Genomic DNA, 14,724 nt, shown 5'->3' with positions numbered 1-14,724 from the left:
TGTTCTGCAAAATTGATCTCTTGACCAAGATGAAAATCAACATCCTTAAAATGACAAAAACCCTAATTGTAATTAATAACTCAAAGGATCAAACTTAAGTTTTAATTTAAATTTTCTTCTAGTTCATAACCATGTGACATGCAATCATAAGCAGAACGTCATAAAAATAACTTACTGAAACTGAAATTCTTCAGTTTGTTTTTGTTTGTGCTTACTGGAGGATTAAATCTCTTGTGAAAAATGGAATTGGAAGAAACACTGAGAAAGGAGAGAATGCAGAAACAAACAAAGAAAAAAAAAGAAAAAGGTGAGAACAAAAGTTGAATAATGAGAAGAAGAAAAAAAGAGAGGTTGCGGCTTTGCACAGGATGGAAGATATTGTGTGACTTGTTAAAGGTCCATCAATCTAAAACCTAATTTTAAGTCTTGCTTCTGTAACTCATTCTCTTCACACATTATTTAATTTATTTCCTTAATATTAATTAACTAATAAATTATTTAATTAAATTTTAATTTTCTCATAAATTTAAATATTTTTAATAAATATTGTATGTCTATTAATATTCAAAGAGCGTTATTATTTAAATTTTTCATTTTTTTATTAGTTGGATAACATGCGAAAAAGAATATAACAATTACGTCATGAAAAAATATATATAAACTCAATTAAAAATTATAAAAATTTTAATTGTCCAATTGGCAAAAGAAAATTAATAAAGATTTAACTAAAAATATACAATTTTATAGGACTTGAAATTTAATTTAACTTTAATCAAACAATCAACAATTAAGTTGACAACTACAATAAATCCTAAAATTAGAAAACAAGACCACTTATATTTTTATATTGTTTCTTTTTCATTAACATTATTTTCTCACTTTCCTTCGTTTATTTTATTTTTTGCTCATATTATCTTGAGTCCTTATATATTCTATTTTTTCTACCCTTGTTCACTGTAAAAAAAAGGAAACATGTGTTTTAAGTTTAAAAGGTTACACATAAAAACTAAAATATATTCATTTTTCATTTTTATAAACCACAATTTCTCTGTAAAGTCAAATTTCTCTTTAAGTGTTCGAGTGACAGTATATCCATTTTCTTTTATTAAAGCCACGAGTTAGGGTTAATTAACAACAACATTTTTTTATAGTAAGTTTATTTCATTTTCTTTTGATTTTATTTTTTCTTATGTTCACATTGTGATTATTTGATAAAAATACGAAAATTTATTAGCTTAAGCCGCTAATGATGTGGTGTATTAAGTTTGACTTCTTAAAGCACCCTCGGCCCATTTTATTCTTTAGCAATAAGATAATCTAACCTTATTTTGAGTTAAATTATGATATTAAAGAAATAAAATACAAGGTATTTTCATATAAGATAATATAACCTTATATTAAGTTAGATTATGAGAGTAAAGAAGCGAGTACATAGTACAATGATTAACATAAGCATATATAATAACTAATTATATTTTATTATTAATTATAATATAGATACTAAGAATGTGAATGATTACTTGTCTTAATGTTAATTGGTGCTAGTTACTTGTAAATATTGATGTAACATAAATTATATTTTTAATGTGAATCGAATATTGTGAGGACGGTATGGTATGTATAAATTGTGTAGGGTTGAGTTTTTTTATTATCATTTTATACATGTTTTGAATTTGATTAACATGTTTTCATAAACATGCAAAAATTGAAACTGTATGGACTGTTGTATCGTAATATAATGAATACATAAATGACTTGAGGTGAAACTTTGGAACTATAACCCTGTTGAAAATTATTTTTCTTATTGTTTATATATTCACATATATATAATATTCAAATAAATCACTGAAACAATATACAAATATTAAGGAATTGAAATTTGACTAATTATTTTCTTCCTTAAACACCTAAACATGCGAGTGATGTAATTGTTCACTTGAAAAATCAACTGTGGTTTAAATGAGAAGAAAAATTATATCAACTATTTCTTATATTGAAAAAAATTTGCTTAAGTGTTTAGATCTCATTCAAACGGTTTAAATGAGAAAAAAAATTATATCAACTATTTCTTATATATATACTCCTTCCCCTTTTTAAAATGTATGTTGACTTAAAACATGATTATAACAATATAACATAAGCACAAAAAACAATGCAAGGTTGAACTAAATATTTACTTAAATATATAATGAACAACATTAATGAATAAACGCACAACCAAAGATCATCCATTACATCAGTTTAAGATATATAATGGCTAACTATTTGTGCAATATTGAATATAAGTTTAGACTCGAAGAATGATATTTAAGGAAATAAGTGTGTATAACTTAAAAATTAGTCATACTCCATATGATATAACTTCTTTCTTTTATCAAAGTAATTTCGTTAGAAGAATTATAATTCACTAAACGAATTTAATTTAAAAACTGTCTATTGTTCTGAGATTGAGATTCCTTCAGTAGATTAGTGAACTAGTTGAATGAATTTTGCAAAACTAAAAAAATGTTGACATCTCTTTCGTCTTTAACGAAAGTTGACATCCATGAACGGATGTTGACATCCGTTTACATATTTTATATTTTATTTTATTGTTTTCATTTAAAAAAAAACTTCAACGGATGTGGCACATCCGTTTAATAATTTTTTTTAAAATATTTTAATTATTATTTAAATAATAATACATAAATTAAATTAATTATTATTATTTTATTAAATAAAATAAAATTAAATCATAAATAATTAAATAATACTTTTAAAATATTAAATAATATTTATATATTAAATTAAAATACAATAAATTAAAAAATTAAAAACTAAAAAGAAAAAAGAAACAAACTTTAACGGATATGACATATTCGTTTTAATAAACTTTTAAAAAATATTTTAATTATTATTTAAACAATAATACATAAATTAAATTAATAATAATTATTTTATTAAATAAAATAAAATTAATTTATAAATAATTAAGTAATAATTTTAAAAAATTAAATAATATTTATATATTAATTTAAAATAAATAAATTAAAAAACTAAAAACTAAAAAGAGAAAAAAACAAACTTCAAACGGATGTCGCCACATCTTTAACGATGTGACACATCCGTTTTAATAAATTTTTAAAAAGTATTTTAATTATTATTTAAATAATAATATATAAATGAAATTAATAATAATTATTTTATTAAATAAAATAAAATTAATTTATAAATAATTAAAAAATAATTTTAAAAAAATTAAATAATATTTATATATTAATTTAAAATAAATAAATTAAAAAACTTAAAACTAAATAAAAAAGAAAACAAACTTCAACGGATGACACTACATTCGTTCACGGATGTAACATCCGTTTTAATAAACTTTTAAAAAGTATTTTAATTATTATTTAAATAATAATATATAAATTAAATTAATAATAATTATTTTATTAAATAAAATAAAATAAGTTTATAAATAATTAATTAATAATTTTAAAAAAATTAAATAATATTTATATATTAATTTAAAATACAATAAATTAAAAAACTAAAAGGTAAAAAAAAATTCAACAGATCTCGATCTCGCTACATCGTTTAAGAAAAGAGGTGGGGTGTAAGATATTTTAAAATATAAAGGATAGTTTTGAAATTTAAAAAAAATGTGGTGGTGCACGGAACAATGTGGGGGTGGTGTAGGGAGTAACCCTGTGCTTTGAGGCTTTGGGCTAAACAATGCGAGTTACCAGCATGCACCTTCCTTTTTTCTTGCTGCACCCCATAGACTTGATAAATTGACCTTTAACTCTCCCTTCTTTCCTTTCCCTGCATCCAACGGCGGCCGCGGCAGCAACATCTCTTCACTTCAATATTTTGTACTCACGTAGATAAAATATTTGTGAATAAATCATTCGTAAATATCGGTAGATAATGAATATAAATATTTAATTACTCTTGCTATAATATTATCTGCGATATCCTCTATCTGTTAAAATTTACTACTGAATTTTAAATTACTGAGTTTTATTTGAATTTCAAGTAATCAAAATAGAATTATTAATAAAAGAATAATTACTAATAAAGAAATATTAATCATGATATAATAGTTTAAAATTTAATTTCATATATTTTTATTTTTTATTTAGACATATAAAATTAAAGCTACTTTGAAATATTAATATTTTGAAATTTATATTTGACCAACTTATTTGAATTTATTTTTTGAAAATATAAGTTTATTTGTATTAATATTTTATTTAATTGTTTGATTTGAATTATACTTAAAAAATAATATTTTATCTAATTTTATATTTTAAATATATATTTTTAAATAATTATTTAAAAATTAAAAAATAAAATATAAAAATATTGGGGGTATCTTCATGATATAAGAGCAGTGGTGTTTACAAAATGATTGGGGGGTACAAACTTGAAACATGGTGTATTTCTATATTTTAGTGTTACACGAGCCTAATAATGTTAATGTGAAGAATGATGAGAGAACAGATTAATAAATTCACCATCATGTGTCAATGTAAGAACAACAGTTATGGCCGGAAATTTTGGTGAGAAGTGTTATGGAAATTCAGAAAAGTAAAGAGGAAAAAGAAAAAAGGACATGAAGACAATGAGGTGCTTCCCGAACGATACATGTTAGAGGCTATCTTATTCCATCACCAAGATTAGACTATAGATAAAGCCTGTGGAACCACAATGATGTCAGTCCCTTTTGTCAAAATCTCCATATGCAAAATCCCTTTCTGCCAATTTCTTCTTCCTTCACATGCGATTTCATGCCCTAAATTTCATTTGCACATACCAACTCCATGTTTTAGACCACTTTCTTCATCCACACCACACCCATGAAGTCAGATACCAAATATTATTACAAAACATGGATACATATATATGATTGCCATTCACTATTTTGTCCAAACCTATTTGGAAAGTTCACTTCTTGTGTCCCACAAACGGGATTCTACTACACCTCCCCATACCCGAAACCAGGACATACACAAACACTTCTTCACTGTCCCTTTCACCCTTTTCTTTCTCACGTGTTTTATCTAATGGACACAACTAATAGATGTAGGCTTTGCCAATCCAGGCATCATGCTGCATTAGCGAAAAATGATTCCCATTTTGGAAACAACACCTGTGATTTGTTTTGGTCATTCGTGGTCTCCATTGTGCAACATGTGTACACTTTGTTTGAGAAGTCACTTTCATTCTTCTTCTTTTTCACAATTGTCTTTCTCCCACTCCAAGTTCTACCATGGAGTGTTATCACTTACCAACTGAAAAGCCTTGCCATAAACTGTCATGAAAATGGTGGTTCCACTTATTAGTGTCACATCCATGATACCTACAATAGGTGCTTCTGTCACAAGTTCGTAAGAACTAACTTAATTTGTTTTGAATTATGTGTGTTCAAAATTATTTTGGTTCTCGTATGAAAACACACAAACACTACTAGGTATTATAATATAGCTGGCAACAAAGACAAAAGATCACAAATAACAAGTGCCATAAACTACATCGACTTTTGAAGTTACTCGCGTATAAAAAACTTCTAAGTTGTCTCGTTTGATCAGTTCAGCTAAAATAACCGCCCTTCTAATGTTAAAATAAGCATTTGACTGTCTACACATAAAACACAGCTAAATCATTAGAAAATGTTTCCTTAAAACAACAGTTTTACCATTTAAGCAAGTTCACCTAACCTTATCTTGTGTTTATAAATGGTTTTGCAAGGAGAATCTCAGTTCTATAGAACTATGTGAACTTATATATATAAATATCCATGCTACAGGGAGGCCATGTAGTTTGTACTTTTGTAATCCTATTCCTCATTTAAAGAGACTGTTGTATATGTTTTTCGATGATTACATGGATCAAGGAAGCATGTCTGTCAGATTAATTTGAAAATTTACCCATCACATTTGATGTAAAACCATATACTACCCTGCACATTTCTCTTGTTATATCTGTGTTTCCTGCCATTGAAAATCGTCCCTCTGACATAAGCAAAATCGATAATAAGATAAAATAGAAGTTCATTTGTTTATTTGTTGGGACATGAAATGATATTTCCACTCTGCTGTGAAACTTAAAATATATGATGCGTCCAAAGAAGAACCCCCGCACTTTGTGTTGTTCATCAGCCTATAAGGAGAATAACTCCACGAGACTTTTTTCAAATTTCTTCCTTACTTTTTTCTTTCTATATAAAATGTTAGATTAAAGCTCAAATGATAATATTCATTTTCTCTAAAAGTAACGCTTATATGTTGATACATAATCTCCTTTATAAGGAAAATATATAACTTTGTTAGAGCAAAACTTTTGTACACTTGCCTATCAAAGAAGTTTACTGGTCTTTTTCTGTAGCTTTTCATGGCTCTGCTTTTCACCAACACACAGTTGGGTTAAGATGTAATTCTGTGCACTGAATATCCCTCCGTGAATCCCTCTCCATAGCGCAATTTTCAACCTATAAAATATTTTCATTTTGAAAATAATATAATAGCGTGTGAACAACGTTCCTTTGTTTTTCTATCTTTTCTCAGCTTTCAGTTTCTTTTGAGTCTCCTAAGCTCCTTTTTTCTTTTCTTTTCTTTCTTCCATATGTCTAAAGAAGTGTGCAACAAAAAAAAAGAAACTTTTCTGGCAATAGGTGTGTATGATTACAATAAGCAAACCTCACCGCACCCGAATCCTTTTCTTTTTTGTATTGGTTTTGGAACCAAAAAGGTCAAGCCCCATTAGTATATTAGTGCATATATTATTATATTTGTAGATTCTTTGACAAACGTTAGTCTCTTTGATACTGAAGGACAATATGGGTATCTCCCTAGTTATCCTTCAAAAAGTCATAAGACAAAGAGAAACCCCACAACACATCCTCTATTCCTTTCAAGCATCCAATGTTCTTTATCCCTTACCTTTCATCCCTTTTGAGGTAAATCCATGCTTTTTCTTTCTTGCAAATCCAGTATCTATTTTTCTACGCTCACCTATTTTCTCATCATTGTTTATAATTGGTAAAACTTTGAGTACTCTAAACTAGAAAAGTACGTTAATAAAAATACAATGATTAAGCACTTAAGCATGAGAAAGACTTATTAAACAAAGTGTTATAGTATAATAATGTTAATAATAATACCACTATAAGTATGAAGATTTTAACTAAGGGTTTCTAATACTGTACACAGATTGCTCCAATACACCTAATAAATAAACAATACCCATTTACTTAGATCGCAATTTATGTTTTCAACCAAAATTATACCAATATCTAACATTAGTCCAATTTTTTTTTGTCTTCATTGTATTCTATCAAATCAAGTGGCTTAATGTCTAAGGTATAATTAAATGAGAGGTGCAAAATGAGACAAAGGGTGGACGGACGGTCACCAACTCCCACTTGTTTTTCCAACAAGAGAAGAGAATGTTGAAAATAAATACGCTGTTATTCATACATATAATTTCGACTCACAACCTTTGTTGTTGTCAGTGCAGCCACTACTTATTTTCTTCTTCTCGCTGGTCGCACCTTGGATCTTTAGTGAGACTTTAGAGTGAGATTTGTCCACTTTCTGAGGCTTTGACATTTTCCCCTCGTTCACCCTTTCTCAAAGTTATTCCATAAAGACTTTGTTCTTGAGGTAAAGCCTACTCCAATAACTCCTTTTCATGCAAATGAAAAAGGGTCATCCTTTACAAAGGCCAGTGGTGGCTTAGCACTAGCGTGAGAACTCAGGAGAGTCTTGATAGAAAAGGCGTGTTTGGTTATAAGACCAATCTTTTCTTCACATTCACGCTCAGGTCTTAGACACGTAACACCCAATGATCACTCTGGGGGAACTTTCAGGAAGGAAGCTCCACTGAGCTGAAGTTCAAATGGGCATGTGATGTGATGTGAAATATAGGAATCTATTTAGTATTCTCTGGGAACTAAATTTGGACTCTTCAGTTTTGACTGGTGCTTTTTGCTCATTTCTCAAGTGTGCTTCATCTGAGTTCTGACTCGTTAAGTTCCAAGGTAGTAGGATGGTTCATGGTATCTTTGTTTCTTTGTTTTAACACAGTTGAAGTTGTTGTTTATGTCAACTGTCAGTTGTTTCTGCAAATTTACTGTGTGAAGAACTCTGTTTTCGGTGGCTTTCAGTTATGGGGCTTGAAGATGGTGGAGGAAATAAAATGCTGGGATTGTGATTTACTCCAAGGCACAAACGTTCAAAGAGGTTCCTATCTGTTTCTTATGCTTTAGCCTTTAGCTTTTCCTGTTCCTTTTTAGTGTGCTTAAGAACACGTTATGTACTGTTGAACGACTAATAGTTGATTTTACATTATCTTTGACGTGATTTTGCTTTAAACATGAACCTGGATATGGAACCAAGCACTAATGTTTGCTGTGTTTTACATGGCAGTCTTCCTGATAAGAAAAAAAATCGAGGAGGATAATCCAGATAATCGCATTCAGGCTTCAGATCGCAAGAAGCTGGTATGTTGAAATCTCTTCTTTCTATTTTCTTTTCAATATTCTCAGAAATTGAAGGCACAGCACGTAGATAGATACATTCACAGCAGGCATGAAAAGGGGTGTATGATGCTGAAAAGAAATTTCATCATTCTTCATTTGACTTTTAGGACAAATCTTTAATCATGAATGATGTCAATGGTGGCCCAAAATTTAATAATAACTAACTGTCTTTCCAAAAGTCTAATCTAAGATGAGCGAACAGAGAATTAGTTTTGGAAAACATTATCACTTTTATTTCAATCTCATTAATTACATCCATACTGTTGGGACATTGATGGTCTATTCTGATTTCATTCTGTATATTCCCCATGCGCGACAAAATTTATAATCTTTCATGCATAAGTATGGGTTTGATTTGATTCCAGGACATGGGTTATCTCACGGAATGTGATAAAGCTGGGAAAAACCGAACCCCTACAAATGAAGTTCACAGCACTCTGAAGCAAGAGGTACAATATCAGAAATGTTGCTCCCCATAATTCTTTTGATGCAGATTTTGATGCAATCATATTTATTGCACCGTGGCCCCTTTGTCCATTTCTTCTTTGTTTTGTTTTTTTTTCCCCTTTTTGGTACATTACATCCATCATTGAGTTTGTGCATCCCGCGTGAGGGACTTGGACCATATTCTTTTAATCATGTCTATTTCGTTCATATTTATTTATTGTTAAATTACCCTGTGACAGATTCTACAACTGGAGAGAAGATTACAAGACCAATTTCAGGTCAGAGGCACGTTAGAAAAGGCACTTGGATACAGATCTTCATCTCTCGTTAATTCAAATGAGATGATGATACCCAAGGTAGCAACAAGTTCAATTAAATTGGGGTCTAGAAAATATGCATATACAAACACATTGTCATATATCTGTCCTGTATCATTAGATTATTGTGCAGCGTATACATGATTATATACATTGTTATGCATTCCTCTAGTCTTAATTTTTTCTTTTTGTATTCCAGCCAGCCACAGAATTAATTAGGGAAATTGCAGTGTTAGAGTTGGAAGTTGTGTATTTGGAGCAACATCTTCTGTCCTTGTACCGTAAAGCATTTGATCAACAATTGTCTTCGGTATCTCCGACTTCAAAAGATGAAAGTATAAAGTTCCCTTTGACAACACTTAGTGCACGATTCATCAATGTTTCTGTGCCAGAGATCTTAACCAATAGAGAATGTTCTACAACACCATCTAAAGACCACGAGCTTGAGACTCAGAGAAAAGAGCAAGAGAAACATGAGCCTGAGACTTTAGGGAAAGAATACAATGAAAATCTAATAGAAGAAAACCATTTGGATTCTGGTGTTTATCGTTGTCATTCCTCGTTATCCCATTGTCCAGCGTTTACGAGAGAATCTCCTCCAGCTGATTCTTTAGCTAGATCTCTGCGTGCCTGTCATTCCCAGCCATTGTCCATGTTGGAGGTGAGTCTAAGTCTTGTTTGTATAAAGTTTTCAATGAACATTTATAAGATGAAAAATATAGGAAGAAGAAATAAAATAAACGCATATGTTAAGTTAAAATTAGTTTATGTATTGGATTTTAACTGAGTGCATGATTATATGCAGTATGCTCAAAGCTCTTCAACAAACATATTAAGTCTGGCAGAACATCTTGGTACCCGAATTTCTGATCATGTTGCAGTGACACCTAATAAACTTTCTGAGGATATGGTGAAATGTATATCAGCTATATACTGCAAGCTTGCAGACCCTCCCATGACTCATCCAGGCCTCTCATCTCCAAGTTCATCCTTGTCCTCGACAAGTGCCTTTTCCATTGGAGATCAAGATGACATGTGGAGTCCAAGGTTCAAGAATAATTCCTCTTTTGATGTACGGTTGGATAATCCTTTCCACGTAGAAGGACTCAAGGAGTTTAGCGGTCCGTACAGCACCATGGTTGAAGTCTCGTGGCTTTATAGAGAGAATCAGAAGTCTGGTGATACTGAGAAATTGCTTCAGAATTTCAGGTGAGGCTGTTATATTTCATTCAGATAATGAAGATCTCACGTTAAAACTATATAGTAGAAGTTTCTAATGAGCGCGTCCTTTTTATGTTGTTTTAGGTCACTTATTTGTCGACTAGAACAAGTAGACGCTGGTAGGCTGAAACACGAGGAGAAGCTAGCTTTTTGGATCAACATACACAATGCTTTAGTGATGCATGTAATTATACTGTCAAGAATATGGTTCTGTGTAATATTTTCTCATTTGATTAGTCGGGTTATAATTTGTTATTTTGTTTCTAATAGGCATTTTTGGCTTATGGGATTCCACAAAACAATGTGAAAAGAGCTTTTCTTCTTTTGAAGGTAAACATTGAGAGTAGTACCTTCAAAGTTATTTAATACAGGATGGAACTCTTATATGCTTGTTTGGTCTTTGCAGGCTGCATATAATGTTGGGGGTCATACGATTAGTGCTGACACAATACAGAGTACTATACTTAAGTGCCGGATGTCTCGTCCAGGCCAGGTGAATCTTATCTTCCCAATTACTTCCATGTAGAAAACAAATAACAAATGAGAGAAAAAAAACAACTGAAGTCAAACTCAAATATACTTTTAATATTTCTCATCCACATGCAAAGTATTTTTTGCTTTTCTTTTATTCTAGACACTGGTGATTTACATGGTTGCTACTTCAAACTTGATTCCTCTTGCAGTGGCTGCGCTTGTTATTTTCTCCAAGGACAAAATTCAAGACTGGAGATAGACGACAGGCTTATGCACTGGAGCATCCTGATCCTCTTTCACTCTTTGCACTCTGTTCAGGAAACCATTCTGATCCCGCGGTATTTCCTCAATTCTAATTTTTATACATTTTTGACGTTTATTTGGGAAATTCCTTATACATTGGCTAGTATTCAAGCAAAATCATCTGGATAACATTGAAATTAAATCAGTTGCAAAAGTTGTTTACATATGCTTTGACAATGCCATATGCAATGGTTAGAACTTGGAAGTGTTACATGTCAGGAAGAAAATTACTTCTAACTGTGTTTAATAGTTAACATGGAATGTGGTGTGAGAAGTGACTATTCTCAGAGAATTATTCACACCTTATTCGCCCTCTTGCTATCCACCCATTGAAATATGTCAACCAAACTCGTTTTCTTGATTGGCAATAACTTCCCTCTTTAGTTGACTTTTTTGTTATACGTGGAGGGGTCTGAATCGAAGAACGAAAAAAAGACAGCGATTCTATATAAATCATTCTTTGCTCTCAATAAGAAGATAAAGTGGATCATTCCATGTTAGCTGTAAAACTACGACACCAAGTTATTATGCTAACCAAACAAATTGAAGGCAGGGGATTAAGAAATAAATATATGGACAAATAGATTAGGTGTACAACAGACATTTTTTAATATTCATTTGCCTAACTCTGATGATGTTTGGCAGGTACGTATATACACACCAAAGAGTGTGTTTCAAGAGCTAGAAGTTGCAAAGAACGAGTACATTCGAGCCAACTTAGGAGTACGCAAGGACCAAAAAATACTATTACCAAAGCTTATTGAGTCATTCAGCAAGGACTCGGGTTTGTGCCCCAACGGTGCCATGGATATGGTCCTGGAATCTCTACCCGAATCCCTCAGAAAGAGTGTTAAGAAATGTCAGCTTGGAAAATCCCGGAAGTGCATAGAATGGATTCCACACAACTTCAGTTTTCGATACCTTATATCTAAGGATATGGTAAAATGAATGATTGTTTCGCAGCTTTGCTTCTTAGTGTCGCAAGTGGTGTGCTTTGTTTGATCTGTGTAATTCTTTTTGTACAAAGTAGAAAGGGCACAGCGAAATATAATACTATAATGTGAAAGCACAGTAGTACCTACTACAAGTGAGGCGGTGTAAATAATGTGTGTTGCTACTGTGCATGCACTCGCTGATCCCACAGCACACGTATATGTTTGGTGATTGTCTAACATGTTGCTTATTATAAACAATTGATTTCAGCTTAAAGACAACAAGTGGTAGAACGCATGAAAATGAGAGTGTCTGGTCTTAGCCCTATCACAATTAGAAATTTAATCAAATCACGTATCAGTTGTAAATCTAAATCATGAGTGGCTTCTTTTGTCGACGAGGTTAGTGTTCACCAAAAAAGTCTAAGCTCAGCTTGGAAAACAAATGGAATTGAACGTGTAGACCCCAACTCTGAACAGCTAGAATAATTAAATTATTAACACACTCAACGAAGCATCAAGAACAGAAAAAAATATATTTTAGATACAAAAACTAAACTTAAAAAAACCAAATTTCAGTCATCCATAAAGGTTGAATAGCAATGCCCAAATTTTCAGTCAGCCATAATGTAATGTCCGAATAATTGAATCCTTGAAAGTATTCAATTTTCTCTTCAGAGTCTCTGTGTGAGATGATATAAACAATAAATAAAAAAATAAAAATGTCCATATATTATTGCTTCATAATGAAACCTTTACAAAGTTATTTGTCAATTACCACAGTTTAATTACATTTTATAACTAACTCATACCCTTTTATATATTTTCGTAGTTGGCAAATGACCTTTTATATTATTATTGACTTTTCAACCCAAGGCAAAAGTCAAAATTGCATCGAAAAGAAGGGTGTCACGTGGCATAGGGATTTGAGTATCATGTTGTTCAAGTTGGAAACATAACTTCTGTTTTTCCTTCCTTTTCCTCATCCCTTTAACTACTAAACACTACAAAGTATCAAGTAGTGCAAGGTCAGAACCTTTTTTACCGTTTAAGTGACACATATTTAAGCGCTTAAATTTAAATTTAAAGTAAAACGATTAATAATACTTAATTACTTTCGCACATAAATATTGATGAAAATCACATAAATGGTGGTCCAACATCATCTAAGAGTTTCTAACTAAAATAATCAGCAGTAGCAGAAAAATAACAAGAAAAACTTGAAAACCTACAGCACATGAAGAAGAAAGAAAGTGAGAAAACCTACGTCATAAACAGAAAATGTCTTTACTTCATAATTGATTTGATATGATGCATGGAATGGGAATGGGAATGGGAATGGGAATGGAAATGGATGATGGATGGATTAGTATGGGCTCTCTCCAATGACGTTACCCGGTGGGTCATAGAAACAAATGGTCAAGCTTGACTTCTCCTTCACGCACGACGCTTCAGCGCACCCAACCTCCGTCGAATTCCTCCACACCACCTGCGTGTAAACCCCACACTCGTGCTTCCCCACGCACGAGTTGTTAGCGCTAACGTAGAACTCTTTCTCCTTCACCCACTCCTCCACCGCCACGCGTGGCGCCACCGTCGTCACGCCCGCCCACAGCTGGTTTCCGCCGTACTTGCTGGTGGTCAGGTTGGCGAATTCGCACTTCATTTTGTTCCGCTGGTACCGGACCATCAGACTGGAGGCGTTCCCCAGCTTCTCGCTCCACCTCAGAGGTTCCACGCCCACCACGGCTCGAGCCTCGTTGTGCGCCTCCAAGTACTCACTCGCCGCGGCTGTGAGAGGCGGCGGCGGTGGATTGGGCGGAGCGGTGGCGGCATGGGCGAGGATAACAAAGGTGAGTAGAGAAGCAAGGGAAAATGAAAGATGATGCAAGATATCCATTTGAGCTTAGTCGTACTTCAATGGTTGGATTATGCTATGTATGACAAAGTTGGAGTCACGGACTTATAAATTCTTTATCAGCAACGTAAGATGACCAGTCTTTGAATTTACCATCTTCTCCTTCCTATATCTTGATGCTCATTGCTGCTGCTGCTGCTGCTGCATGTGTATTGCAGATTGCAACATCATATTAGCACGTAAATAATTATTACCGTTGGTTTGATTAGTTTCATAAATAATTAGTATAAAACATCCATTTTATGTTAGTAATGGCCACCTTAATTTATATAATACTCAATACTAACGCAGTTCTATAAAAAGTTATTTTTTTTCTTGTCAAAATAAAATACCAAAAGCAAGCGAGTCTCACTGGAAAAAAGGGTGTGCGGATAGCAAGGCCCTTCAATGTACCATGACAGAAATTGGGCCGGATGAACTCGTTCAAGTAGCATTAGTTGAAGCCCATTTCAGAATTTTGAAATGTTACATTTCAGCAACAAAATTCTGGTCATGTCACTCACAAATGTGACTCATATATATCTTTAGTTTACTTTATAATTTTGCATTATTGTTCGGTAACAGGAGAGGTGTTTGGTTCTCTCTTAC

The 14,724-nt window shown here is 32.1% G+C and overlaps 1 protein-coding gene and 1 pseudogene across 1 annotated transcript; one reads left to right on the top strand and one right to left on the bottom strand.

Moving 5' to 3' along the window:
• Nucleotides 1-7,457: 7,457 nt before the first annotated feature.
• LOC148191988 (uncharacterized) lies at nt 7,458-12,503 on the top strand. Its single transcript, XM_088099872.1, has 12 exons — nt 7,458-8,023; nt 8,150-8,225; nt 8,412-8,485; nt 8,890-8,973; nt 9,211-9,327; nt 9,488-9,949; nt 10,094-10,497; nt 10,594-10,693; nt 10,780-10,839; nt 10,916-11,002; nt 11,193-11,321; nt 11,932-12,503. The coding sequence occupies exons 2-12, from the start codon at nt 8,165-8,167 to the stop codon at nt 12,232-12,234; spliced, it is 1,881 nt and encodes a 626-aa protein (XP_087955998.1). The 5' UTR covers nt 7,458-8,023; nt 8,150-8,164; the 3' UTR covers nt 12,235-12,503.
• An 816-nt stretch (nt 12,504-13,319) lies between these two features.
• On the bottom strand, nt 13,320-14,240 carry LOC124826460 (STS14 protein pseudogene; annotated as a pseudogene).
• Nucleotides 14,241-14,724: the final 484 nt, after the last annotated feature.

Source organism: Vigna umbellata, chromosome 10, assembly GCF_029865625.1.
Source record: "Vigna umbellata cultivar VRB3 chromosome 10, Vumbellata_1.0, whole genome shotgun sequence".
NCBI classification, from domain to species: Eukaryota; Viridiplantae; Streptophyta; class Magnoliopsida; order Fabales; family Fabaceae; genus Vigna; species Vigna umbellata.
Note: the sequence above shows the minus strand (reverse complement) of the source record. Positions and strands in the feature narration are given on the sequence as shown.

Excerpts from the sequence above, each read along its gene's own strand:
- LOC148191988 (XM_088099872.1), top strand. The coding sequence starts at position 8,165 with ATGGTGGAGGAAATAAAATGCTGGGATTGTGATTTACTCCAAGGCACA. Across the intron at positions 8,974-9,210 it reads ACAGCACTCTGAAGCAAGAG|ATTCTACAACTGGAGAGAAG; the intron begins GTACAATATCAG and ends ACCCTGTGACAG. Across the intron at positions 9,950-10,093 it reads AGCCATTGTCCATGTTGGAG|TATGCTCAAAGCTCTTCAAC; the intron begins GTGAGTCTAAGT and ends GATTATATGCAG.